This window comes from Dipodomys ordii, unplaced genomic scaffold (genome assembly GCF_000151885.1).
Source record: "Dipodomys ordii isolate 6190 unplaced genomic scaffold, Dord_2.0 Scaffold56, whole genome shotgun sequence".
In the NCBI taxonomy this organism is placed as follows: Eukaryota; Metazoa; Chordata; class Mammalia; order Rodentia; family Heteromyidae; genus Dipodomys; species Dipodomys ordii.
The window spans coordinates 5,324,932-5,338,302 of NW_012267272.1; the positions used below are offsets into that span (position 1 = coordinate 5,324,932).

Below are 13,371 nucleotides of genomic sequence, written 5' to 3' on the forward strand. Positions count from 1 at the left end.
TAGTTCCAGAAAGAGGCATCTCTCTCTCTCTCTCTCTTGCTCTCTCTCTGTCTCTCTCTATCTCTCTCTCTGTCTCTCTCTGTCTCTCTCTGTCTCTGTCTCTGTGTCTCTGTCTCTGTCTCTCTGTTTCTCTGTCTCTGTCTCTGTCTCTCTCTCTTTCTCTCTCAAATGGCTTGGAGAGGAAAGCAGGGTAGAATGCACAGCACACTTTCAGAAAACAACAAAGGTTACTCCCATGGGGCAATTCTGTAAAGATTTGTCTATACACAAATACAAACACTCCATAACAGTTACAACAGAGATGGCGCAAATGCTTGGAGGTTCACAGTGCTGCCCCTCTGCCTGCCTGCCTGTCTGTCTGTCTGTCTGTCTGTCTGTCTCTCTCTCTCTCTCTCTCTCTCTCTCTCTGTCTCTCTGTCTCTCTGTCTCTCTGTCTCTCTGTCTCTCTATCTCTCTGTCTCTCTTGCACATACACACACACACAGAGGGACATCATCATACTGATCTTTTCTTTATCTTCATTTTTAAGAGTCTTCTAGTGCCAGAAAAACCTCAATTCAGTGAACTCTTGGCCACGTGCCAAGTTGTTAGCTGCAACAACATTTCCACCTATTACTTTATACTACCTCAAACAAGCGAGAAGTCTAACCTACCCACCGTATTCCACGGGGATGGTAGCTACGGATGCTAATGGCCTCAACACATACCTGCTTCTCTACCATATTTTCTTGAGACTTGCAACATATGAAAATCACATCGCTGCCCACCACTCACCACGTGGCGGGATGCAGAAGTCTAGTTATTAAGTGATCAGCGCGGCTGAATTAATTTTCATCATATACTTAACAAATATGTTGAGGTGGCTATTTCTTCCCCTAAAAAAAAAAATCACTGAACTGCCAGAGCATGTCCTCCACGGAGACCTGAAATGCGCTTGTTATAAAAATGAAATGCTATTCTTGGAATACCTATGTCATTACTTGAACTGAATCTCCTTTACAATGAAAGGGCTGCTGCTTAGCAACTAATGCAAAGAAAACTCCACCCCCCCCTATCTCTTTCTCTCTGCCTCCTCTTCTCCCCCGCCCCCCAAGTAGAGGGAACAGCCAACACAGACCTTTATTCTATGGCTTCATGTTTCCATGTATAATGGAAGGGTCATGAGGCTATCAATGAAGTGATGTTGGTTGCCAAATCAAGACATAGGGCGTGGCATGCCAGCTAGGAGTTGATTCCAACTTGAGTAACAATGGAGGTACATTCAAGCCCGTAAAATTAACAAGAGGCGAATGCTGCTATCTGTCTTGCTATAGACAGACATGTGGAAACTGGAATTCAGATTTCAGATTTCAGATCCCCAAATCCACCTGGGGACTACCATTATCCCTCCCAGGCTACTGGCCGAGGGAAACCATCGAGCTGTTTCAGCTACTGAATCTTTTCCATCTGTACACACTAGCTAGGAAAGCAACACGGAGTTGCTACGATTATTTTGAGGGTAAAATTAGATCAGGTATGTGAAAGAAGTTTCTAAATGGTAATCCTTCAATGCACCATGCACATTTTTATTATTATTAAGTAGCTAAATTTAGCCGGTATTAACAGTTAAAGAAATCTCCAGAAATTGGTCTTAAAAAAAAAAGGCCCTTAGATTTTTTTGTTGTTATAAGTAATCCTGTTCTGGCTCGTGGAAAGCTTCTGTTTTAATCTTTAAATAGCCTTTGATGCTTATTTTTGAACGAGAGATTTATTTTCCAAAGAAATTCTGGAGGTTCTCTTCAAATGTGAAAAGAATGACTCAGGTTTTTGAAATGGGTCTTTGGATCTTTCTAGGTGTCTCTAGTGATGCACAAGAATACACTCATGGATTAGGAAGGATCTTGTTACAGAAAAGTAATATTCCCAACACCTGAGGCCACAACAGGTCAATTAGCCAAAGGTGAAAGACCCACCTCTTCCAAGAATTCTTCTTAATCAAATATCACTAACCACCATTTCCGCTAGAAAAAGTGTACGCCATCAGTCCTCATTCCTTCACTACTCCTGAGTTCATGTTCAATCACGGTGCCCCTTCCTTCAAGTTCCCTTCATCGGGTCTTGTCCCGGAGGTAGAATTTAAAGGGATCAGTGCAAAGTTCTAATCCTTGCAATCTTCTCAGGCCCTAGACTGACTTCTACATTGTATGCAATGGGAAATTCTGATGGTTTATGAATATCATCATGGAAAGCTTGATCTTGACCTGCTGATAACTGAGAGAAGTGTGCAGCCATTCAGACCTGAGCGGCCATCAAAGGGACACATTCCTGCCAGTCAGCCACAGTCAAGGCCTCTCTCCATGTCCTAGGAGAAGCCTGGTTACGAACCCTAAGATGAAATACAAGGTGTCACCCATCCGGAGGTGTCGGTCGAAGAAGCCAGTCAATTGTGAGTATATGAGTACTTGCACACAGCTGAAGAGCAAGGGTGCAGGAAGAACCCAAGAATAGAGAAGCAACTGGTACTAAGCAAGACATATGGCAGGAGCTGTGGTTCCGTGGTAGAACATCAGCCTACCCAACTGCAAGGACCTGAATTCATAGACACCCCCACCACCACCACCACCGTACCACCAAAGTGAGATAAATGCGGGCACAGATCATGGCCTGCCACTTGGCTTGTGCTTAAGCTCTAGGCCTCAGTAGTCCTCCTCTGCAAAATGGAGATTTTAATACCCCTCCCTAACTGAGAGTTCCAGGACTGCACATCGACAACTTAGCAGCTTGGATAAGTACTCCATACAGTCAGTCACACGCAGTGGTGAATACCCAGAGGAAGGGAGCGAGGAAGCTAGTATTTGTAGTTTGCATCTGGACAAAGAAAAGCCTTCTTCCTTCTCTGGGATACACTTGACACAAGACTGAGTAGTGCATGGATTGCCAGTGGCCCCGGGAATGGGCTCTCAGAGACCCCTAGGAAGAATAAGAACAGTGATGTCCTTGGCTTCCTAGGTCATTGTGAGCAAGAATAGGGCAGGGTGGTATTACAGGATGAGTATCTGTACCCTCTCTCCAATGAATGCACCAGAACCCTACCTGCCTCAAATGATGGCAGTACAGGTGGAGTCTGGAGGCCGAGATTCATTCATGGAAAGTAGAGCTGGCATGAATGAGATCATAGCCTTCTAAAGAGATATACAACTCAGGCTGGCTCTGTCCACTTGGCCATGTGAGGACACAGCAAGAAGGCAGCCATCTGCAACCCAAGACAGCCCTCGCCAGACACAGCTGTGCTAGCATCCAGGTCTCAGACTTGTAGCCTCAAAAACTATGAAAATAACACACACACCTGCCATCGAGAAGCATTCAAACTGTGGTACATGACTGCAACAATCCGAGCTGACTTACTGAGCTGGGAACACCACACAGCCCAGTGGTTGTCCATCTGGCCAGGGAAAATCAATCTCTGTATCTTGTGTAGCTTCCTGCCTAGCCTTAAACACTAAGGACAGTGCTAACTACAGAAACAGAAATATGCCATTGAAATTTTGCAGTGATAAGGGAACCAATGTAAAAGGGAGAAAGAACCTAATCCCTGAGGATGCCAGCCCATGAAGAAAGTTAATAAAACCCTCCGTATCAAATACCAAGCTGGGCTGTCTACAATACCAACTAAACAGGAAGGAGATAGGATGATTTCCATCCAAAGCTAGCTGTGGCAAAAAAATACAATCTGAAAAACAAACTAAAGCAAAAAGAGCTGGGGCATGGCTCAACTGGTAGGACACTTAGCTATGAAGTAGAAGGTTCTGAGTTCAAATTCCAATACCATCACCAAAAAAGGAAAGGAGAATCTGTTTTTAATCAAGTTCTTCCCTCAAAAACCTCTACAGAGTTGGGTGTGATGGTACCTACCTATAATTCCAGCTACATGGACTATGGAGATTGGGAGGAAGGTGGTTCCATGGTCAGCCCAGGGAAAATGAGTGTAAATCTCTCCCCTCTACCAATGAACAAGCTGGGAATGTTAGTATATGACTGTAATCCCAGCAATGTGGGTGGTATAGAGAGGAGAATCTTGATCCAAGGCCAGTTCCAGGCAAAAAGTTCAAGATACAATCTGAAAAATAACTAAAGTAAAAAAAGAAAAGTAAGGGATGTGTCTCAAGTGGTAGAGTTCCTAAATGACCAAGAATGAGGCCCTGAAAGCAAACACTAGACAATAACAATAATAATAATAATACATGGAACCCTTTTTACCTGCTTCCATCCCAGCCCTTCTTTATCTTTAAACAAGTTGCCTTCATTTGTTTGTTCATATATCTGTTATTTATTTATTTAATTAGTTCCTGTTCAGGAGCTAAAACTCTCACTTGAACTAAGGCTATCCCTTGGCTCTTTTGCTCAAGGCTGGTGGTGAGCATTCACTTCTAGATTTTTACTGGTTAACTGGAGATAAAGAGTCTCATGGACTTTCCTGCCCAGGCTGGCTGGCCTTGAACTTCAGTCCTCAGAGCTCAGCCTCCTGAGTAGCTAGGATTATTGGCATGAGCCACCATACCCGACTTCATTTGTTTTAAATAAAAGTTGTTTTCTCATGGTTTGTTGCTGTTGTTGTTTGATAGGAGCCTGCCACCTGTCTCATACACAAAGAAATTACACACTTGACAGCGTGCCTTAGTTCCTTCAAGGAACCTGCTTTGGGCTATTTTATAAAGCTCTCCATGATACACAAAAGGAGTCAGGCTGCCATAACTTTGTCTTTTTACAAAATGTGGATTTATCCCTTCAAAATTAATTTCAGAGTCCTAAGCCAGTTGTACTTGTTCAATAAATATTTAAAAGCCATCTGTGTTGTATTTTTTTAAAATAAATTCTGCTATGTGGCCTGGTTGAATTGACGGACAGAACATCCCAGAAGGCTGAGCCTCTCCTTTTTTTAATCCTGGGCAGGTAACATCTATAAAGCTTTTCCTCTGATTGTCAGGACAGGCCAGCCGGCCATTGTCTGTGTGCACAAAGCAGACATCATCAAGACAGGCCAGCAGAGAAATAAGCCCTGTCCTGGAGTGATGCGTGACAGCTCTATTTCCAATGCTATGTATGTGTTTATTTCGGTATCTTTTCCTGACACCCGTAGCTCTGTCCTCCACGTCTGGCCACCAGCTCTAAGTGACCAGGTGGGAGCCTGGGTGGCTGCCACCTGACTCGTTAGCACATTGATGCCTGTCTGCTCTGCCTTCTGCCTCTGTCTGCTCTAAAGTCCAGAGTACTCAGGGGGGCTGCTCTTCTCTCATTACTGATAAGAGTGAACAGGATTCCGTAAGCTACAAAAGACAGAATACATATTCCGCACATCTCCATGAATGTCAAAACCCATACATTAAAGTTCTTAAATGTATGGCTAGGTCATTTTCATATTATCTGACCATTTTACTATCAGTTACTGACATATGATATTGGATATTTTGAAGAATAATAAATGAATCTGATCTGTAACTGGATATAAATATAGACAACACCATCGTAACAAATACAAATGCATTGGCCTTGTGAAAATCAGCATTATAAGTATCAATTCAATTAAATCTCAAGTGATCCTACAGAGGTAATACTACTCTAGTTCCATTTCAAAGACAGGGAAGCCAAGGCTCAAGGGGATTAAATGACTTGCAGAAGGACACACAGTTGTCAGAAGTAGAGAGGTGAACCTAGAATCCAAGCTCTGAAGCACTGTGTCATTATTCCTCTGAAGGGTCAGAATAATGAAGTCCGGTTACAGTTCAGTCACTACCGATTTAATCATGTAATGTTTCTTTCCTGCTGTCCAACAAAATCCAGACTAATGATGCAGCTTAAACCAAAACTGGTTCCTTATCAGAAAATCATTTGTGATTCTAAAAATCTGGTGGTAAATGTCCATTTACCCAAAACTCAAGGACATTAGATACAAGAGGTGAGGACATCCTCATTGGAAAGCTACAATGATGTTCCTTCCATTTCTAAAGCTCACAGAAGTCAGGGCTGGAAGGAAATTCACCCAGGAAGACATTTCTGCCTATCTCTTCCCAATCACTGCCCCTTCTTTCAGCAGGACGCAAAGATTGGGTTACTTTTCACACACACACACACACACACACACACACACACACACCCCTGATGACTTACTTCTCCTTAGAATAACCCAAGCAAGGTTCTTTCCACCTCTCTCGGAGCACAGTGAATGCTGGGAAATCCACAAGCCATTCTTGGCATGCTCTGTGGGTTCAATGAGTAAAAGTAGCTGTCACTTTTAAGACTTTATTATTAAGTGAGTTAAAAACAAAGGGAAAGTTTACTTAGGAGATGAAAACCTTCTTCTTTAATAACTTGTCATCCTGACTCAACCGGACAGATTGGAAGAAAAAGTGAGTGGAGTCACACACAGTAGAGTTCGCTGGAGTAACCCAGCTGGCAGGACCGCAAGTCCGAACAGACCCCAAGAATGCTGGATTGCCATCTCTGAGTTAAGTTCTAATCATAGAAGGCAAAGTCAACAGAAACTTCCCTGAGGAGAAAATCAATGCTGCCCCTTGGAAAAGGACGAGACAGACAGAAAGAGAACCAGAGAGCTAATTAGTGCTACTCAGAAGGCAAATTAAGGCCTTTTCTTTGACAAGCTGCAAATAGATGGTTAAGGAAGAGCTTCTGACACCCTCCCTGAGTCTCCAACAGCTGGCTAAATGGCTAGTTCAGGTACTCAAACCGGAAATTGTATACAGAAACCCAGTCCTGGATTGCAGAGCAGTATACATAGAAGAAAAAGGAAGGCATTTATTTCAGAAGAGAAGACAATCACAATTATGATGGACCAATAAGAATAGTGATTTATACAGACATAATAATTTAATTTATTCATTCAATAAATATTTATCAAATACCTACTGAACAAGAAGAACAGGATCCAGAGATTCAAATGCTAAGGTACTATTTCCATCTTCAAAAAAGCTAAGAACTCAATAAAGAAAAGAAAAATCACTCTATGCTGTGTCCTTTGCATAGAAGTAACTCATTGAACTGGGTCCTGGTGGCTCAGGCCTGTAATCTTAGCTACTCGGGAGGCTGAGATCTGAGGATCATGTTTTGAAGCCAGCCCAGACAGCAAAGTCCATGAGACTCTTATCTCCAAAAAAGAACTCAGAAAAAGCCAGAAGCGGTGCTGTGGCTCAAGTGGCAGAGCGCTAGCCTTGAGCAAAAAGAAGCTCAGGGACAGCACTTAGGCCCAAAGTTCAAGCCCCAGGACTAGCAAAAAAAAAAGAAAGAAAAAGAAAAGGAAAGAAAAGAAAAGGAGTAACTTAATTGACTCTTCACAACAAACCTTGAGGAATATATTCCTAATTCTATATTTTATTATTTTATTTCATTGTGCTAGTACTGTGGCTTAAACTCAGGGCCTGGACACTATCCCTTAGGCATTTTGTACAAGGCTGGTGCTCTACCTCTTGAGCAACAGCTGCACTTCCAGCTCTTTTTACAGGTTAACTGGATACCGGTTCCCTTTCCTGAATATTAGCCCTGACTGGCTTTGAATTTCTATCTTCAGATCTGATCCTCCTAAGTTGCTAGGATTACAGGTGTGTGACAGGGGTGCCTGGTAAAGAAAAATAAAGCCAAAGGTTTAGATTTGGCTTTGCTCTTGGGCTTCCTTCCTCAGAATAATAAAAGGTCACACACCACTACTTCTGTGCAATAACACTGTCAATTCCAGGGTTCCAGAAGCACTCATTACTCACCATTAAATCACTGGGACCAATGCATACTTAGGTGACAGAACAAATGTCACAGTCCCAATGTGTGGATGATAGTTTCTCTAGGTGCCTCTGTTGTGTGATATATTCAACTCCAGCACTCCCTTGAGGCGGCCTAGGGAACATGTATCCTTCCTTGTATGACAGCCCAGAAGTCCAAGGGAGAAGTGTAGCCAGGTTGGCCCTCCCTGGAAGTCCTCATTTCCTGAGATTGGAAAACAGAGTATTGGAAAGAGCTAATGCTAATCTAATTTAATATGGCCCCATGAGGCAGTGCTGATGTTGCCACAACAAAATCAAACACGAGCAAATCTCTCCTCCATTTCTCCATGCCCTGAATCCATAGGGCCCACTGCTGGAACTCTACCAGGCAAAAGTCCAGCTTCTAGAAGATCAATCCAAGCAGTAGCAGCAGTCTGGACAGCAGTTAGCTGGAAATCTCATCTAGGGTGTGTCCTAACCCGTGAAGCCAATACTTAGTGCCCAAGGAATTAGTGAGGGAGGAGACATTAAACTAGAGCCAAGATTTTCATCTGATCTTGAAGTCTCTGTATATCTAACCAATGTATCAAGCATGGAAAAGACATAAGATAAAACTGATTTACAGAAGAGGATGTTTTGCATGCTAATATTCAGGAGAAACCACACAAACACACACACACACACACACACACACACACACACACACAAATATATTGGATCCCTATGAAAGGAACAACAAGATCTGGGGTATCCAATTTGACTTCCAACTCTTCATTGTCTTCATCTGTTTTTGCCAGACCAAACACAAATGGAAAGACAGAAAGCCCTCTCTATCTGGGAGTTCTGTGTTTATGGAGCCAACCAACTGAGGATTAAAAATATTTGGAGGAATAAAAAATAATTGTCTCTGACCTGAACACATAAAGACAGTATACTTGTCATTATTCCCCTACCAATACATTGGAACAGCCATTTGCACAATATTGGCATTCTGTTACATATTATAAGTAATATAGAGACAATGTAAAGCTTAAGGGAAGATGAGCACAGGTGTTATGCGAATACTGTGCCATTTTATATAAGGGACTCTGAGTACCTGCCGATACTGATATTTGAAGGGGTCCTAAAAACCAATTACCCACAGATACTGAGGGATAATTGAACTGTATTCTGGTCAACCTACAAATGAAAAGTCATTGTTTAGTGTGTTGGCTAAGCTAAGAGGTATATGTTACTTCTGTATTCAACTCCCTTTAAGAAAGGTCAAGTGCTATCATCCTGGTTGATGAGTGAATGTCTTCACAGCCCTGATATTGATATCTCAGGAGAGTTGATAGCTGCCCAGGCCTTCTTAGAAACAACATCATTTGTCACTCGTTGTGTACTACTTATTACTCAAAGAGGTCCGGATAGGACAGCTCTCCACTGGACCTAGGTTCACCTAAACAATGCCTGTGGGAATTGTTGTAAAGGACACACAGACCTCTAACACAGGTGTGTTCATAATCATAACAAGTGTCAGGTTGGTGTTTTTATTCTCAAAACTAAAACAAATCCATTTTCCAATGACCCTGATCTTATGTTCTTTTTCTTTCTTTCTTTTGTTTTCTTTTTTCTTTTTTTGCCAGACCTGGGGCTTAAACTCAGGGCCTGGTCACTGTCCGTGAGCCTCTTTTGCTCAAGGCTAACCCTCTACCACTTGAAACACAGCATCACTTCCAGCTTTTTCTTTCTCTGTGGTACTGAGGCATCGAACTCAAGGCTTCATGAATGCAAGGCAAGCACTCTACCTCTAAGCCACAGTCCCAGCCCTTATTGTCATTTTTAGTTCTGTAATGGTAGATGAGTTCCTTCAAATCATATAGCCAAAGGTCCACAATCCAAAGAATAAAGTTTACAGGAGATAATATAGAATATTATGACCTCAGAGTAGCTTGTGGATGTGGTAACAGCTCACTCTACACACACACACACACACACACACACACACACACACACGGGTACAGGTATGCACACGTGACCAGAGCTCAAACCACCAGTGAATGCTGGAGGAAGCAACATGATTTGGTAAAAAGAGCAAATTCTTTGGAGTTAGATCTACCTCCCGTCTAAGTTCTATGCTTCAGGTTCCTTTTCTATAAAATAGAACCATAGAACCATCAAAAAGATCAATACCCAACCATACTCAACACAGTACCTGCCCCATAGAACACAGCCAACATCAGGGCCTTCACTTCCCTTTCCCTGTGTGTTTCTGAAAGGTGCCTTTTTTATTTTACTGATTTAAATGGGAATCTTACAGCAATTTAAAAAAACCAGTTCCTACATATTATATAGTCATACTCACATATGTATCTGTTACAGAACCATAATTTGCAAAGAAAAAAGAAGTAGTAATTTTAAGAGAAAAGTACCAGCTCACTTACACTGCCTTCCAAAACCTTCAGCTTTACAATCTACAAAGCTATTTGCTCTAAGGGTGCATATTCTGAAATAAAAGAAAAAAATTTCATGTGGAAAAAAAAAGGTCCCTCTTCTCCCTCCCTCAAAAAAAAAAGCTGACAAAGAAAAAATAATGAGGGGAAATCTAGGGGTTTATTTTACTTAACAAAGTCAAAGTCAAGCAAAATGAATAATCTGCCTCCAGAAATGGTTATTTAAAGGCATTTTGTAAAGGGCTCTGGTTCCTAAAAAGACAGGAGTCAGTGCATATACCCACCCACTCTTCATTTATTTTTAAACCCTAGCTTATATGTTCCTTAGCAACAGGAGGAGCAGATGAGACCCCCGCTACACACACACACACACACACACACACACACACACACACACACACACACTTCTTTCACATCAAGTTGCATTTTGCAAATACCCCCATTCTTCCAAAGGTATGTTTCCCTACCTTCACATCTCCTCTCTACTTCAAATGGTTCCCTTTAGACAAGCAACCAAAATCCTCTACTCCACCGAACTTTTCTGTGTCAATTCTGTTCCCTGAGACCCTCCTGACTTCTCTCCTTGAAGTCCCACCAGCCCCTGTCCTCCACTTCCTCCCTCACCCAGGGAAGCTGCACTCACCCAGGAGCCAACACCCAACTGCAGCCCAAGCAGCTGCTGTTTTCTTTCATCAGCCCCCTGGGAAGACAGCAGTGGGACCCAACTGCAACCCTCTGAGTTCTTGCAGAAATGGCCCCCAAGGCAAGTCTCATGACTCCAAAAGAAAATTATGAATACTGGTCCAAATGGAAAGGTTATCTTGGATCTATCCACACCAGGCCATATCACCTGTCTTCTGGCTTTACAGCTGCAAAGCCTTGTTTGGCTGGGTTGGCTCTATGAATTCAAGGATCAATTGTTCGGCCTTTGGAGAAAACTAGATTAGCAGTCCTCAGATATTAGTGTACTTAAGCCTCAGCTGAGGAGTCTTGATTAAGAAACTCCTACCCACAGGCAGTATGGTGCTGTAAGTCTGGAACAGGCAGGCATGGTCAGCAGCCAAGTGAGGGGATGTAGCTATAGGTGGCCCCCTAACTTTGGAGACAGTAAAGCTTTACTTACAAATGAAATCCAAGAAGGAGGATGCAACAGCATTACACTATTCCCTTCAAAAAGAGTGCTGTCCCTTTCTGTGACTGCATTTGTCTGTGTTCACACTTAGATGTGCCTATGGCTCAAGAGCAATCCAGCTAGCTGCAGCCCCACACCGGATACATTTCCATGAGAGAGGATCAGAGAAGTGTCCCTGCCAGGAGGCAAGTCGAAGTGATTTCCCTTGCAAACTCTGGCTCAGTAGCCCTACCCAAGGAGGAGTCTGATGAATACTTAGAACTCTTGTGAAGCTGTTGGCCCTGAAGCCCTGGAGCCCAGCAGACCTTCAATGTGCTTCTGCTGGTCCCCCTGCCCCGCCCCCCCTCCGCACTTCCCCAAGTCACAGCTCCTAAATTAGGCTGGATGTAGTCCTGATTCCCTGGAGAGTCAGACAGGCCATCATAACTAGGAAGTAGAACTGCCTGTGTCCTAGCATACCTCCCAAGAGCTCCCCGAGGCTCCTATTTTTAGAAACTGAAAATATAAAAAGAAAAATAAAATCCATTTTGGATCTGATCTGCACGAGTAACTAAGAGAACAACTCAGGTGGGAAACTCCCTCAGTGTGCACGGAACTAAATGCAAGCCGGGGCTGCAGCAGCCACAAGTTCATGGAGAAGACCATGAAGAAACACCCAAAGCCACCATTCTGACTCCCAGCACCTGTCCTCATGATGCCAGGCCTCCAGCCCCGGCAATGCCTGTGGGGATCCCAATGATTCACGCCTGCCCCCATAAATAAAGCAACCCCCACAAACCCACACACCTCTGTCATCTGCTTTTGCTTACATAATAGCACATGGTGTGGCAGGCTTAATACTTTTAGATGGCTTTCGGGAAGGGACTGTGAACCCCAGTGGAACAGGGTTATAAGACTGCTGTCCCTGACCCATTTTATAAAAACCAACTAAAAATACTTGGAACCCCAGCAAGTGCACATCTGTGCTGATCCTCTTGACTTTTAAAAATCATCAGGCACCCAGAGTAGTCGCTTATACTTAATCTTTCTTCTTGCGGGGGGATGGGAGCAAAGTGGGGAGCCTGGGAACAACTGAATCCTCATGTCTTAGGTTTGGAACCTGACACTATTTGGGGCTCTTTTCTTTCTTAATCCTAATTTGGTAGCCTTTTAGCCCACCTTGTCTCACAAATGCATTCATCCTTAGATGCGAATAAGGTCCATTTTCACCCCCACTCCCTCCTCCCTTCCAGCCTGTCAGCAGTGGATTCCCCACAGCTCTTCCTTCTGGGCACGCCCGGGAGAGAAGGACCACTCCTGTACAGGTAGCCCCTGTCTCCAGCGGCTAACTACAGACAGTGATGTCCTACCCGTCCTCGATGGGAGATCTGAACACAGATCCAACTTCCATAAGCATTTCTCTTCAGCTTGGGGACGTCCTTCCCTGCCTGTCAGAGTGAGCTCAGCTAGCAAGTTAGTGCCAGAGGTCCGTCCACTGTTGGGGGGGGGGGGTCGGGGGGAGTGGCTGAAATGGCACTGACTTAGGGCAACTTTGACGACTTTGCTTCGGAAAGCCAGGCACCTTCTGGATCTGTGTCCCTCACACGCCCCACCTGCACACCTGCCCCCCCCACCACACACACACACACACACACACACACACACACTTTTCCTTCTGACCTCAGGGAATTCCCTCCCTTCATAAATACAGCCTCCGCCGAGATGTTCCAGGGAAAATCCAGGTGCGCCCTAGCTTCCTTCCAGCCCACCAACGATGGGACGTAAGAAGGAAGAGAGGTGCAGGTGGGGGAGACGGAGAAAGGTACCCCCAGCTGCCAGGAAGGCAAAGGGTGCCCCCCACCCCGCCGCGCCCCGGTCCGCCCGCCCCGGGGCCGCACCTGCCCGACCTCGCCCCGACTCCCTTCCCCGCGCCTACCTGTAAGAGACCTGCTTCCGGAAAGTTAAGTTCCGCAGCTTCTCCTCCAGCGCCTCGTCTTTGTCCCTCTGGCCGGCAGCCCCGGGCTCTTCCAGCGCAGCGGCGCCCGCGGCTCCGGCGCCCCTCGGGTCCACGCCGCCCTCG

At 44.4% G+C, this 13,371-nt stretch overlaps 1 protein-coding gene across 1 annotated transcript in view; it reads right to left on the minus strand.

Annotated features, from left to right (window-relative positions):
• Dgki (diacylglycerol kinase, iota) overlaps window positions 1-13,371 on the minus strand; it is a 423,919-nt gene that overhangs the window by 409,863 nt on the left and 685 nt on the right. The window contains exon 2 of the mRNA XM_013021551.1: window positions 13,228-13,367. Coding sequence (XP_012877005.1) covers window positions 13,228-13,367 — 140 coding nt within the window. The remainder of the gene's footprint in view (window positions 1-13,227; window positions 13,368-13,371) is intronic.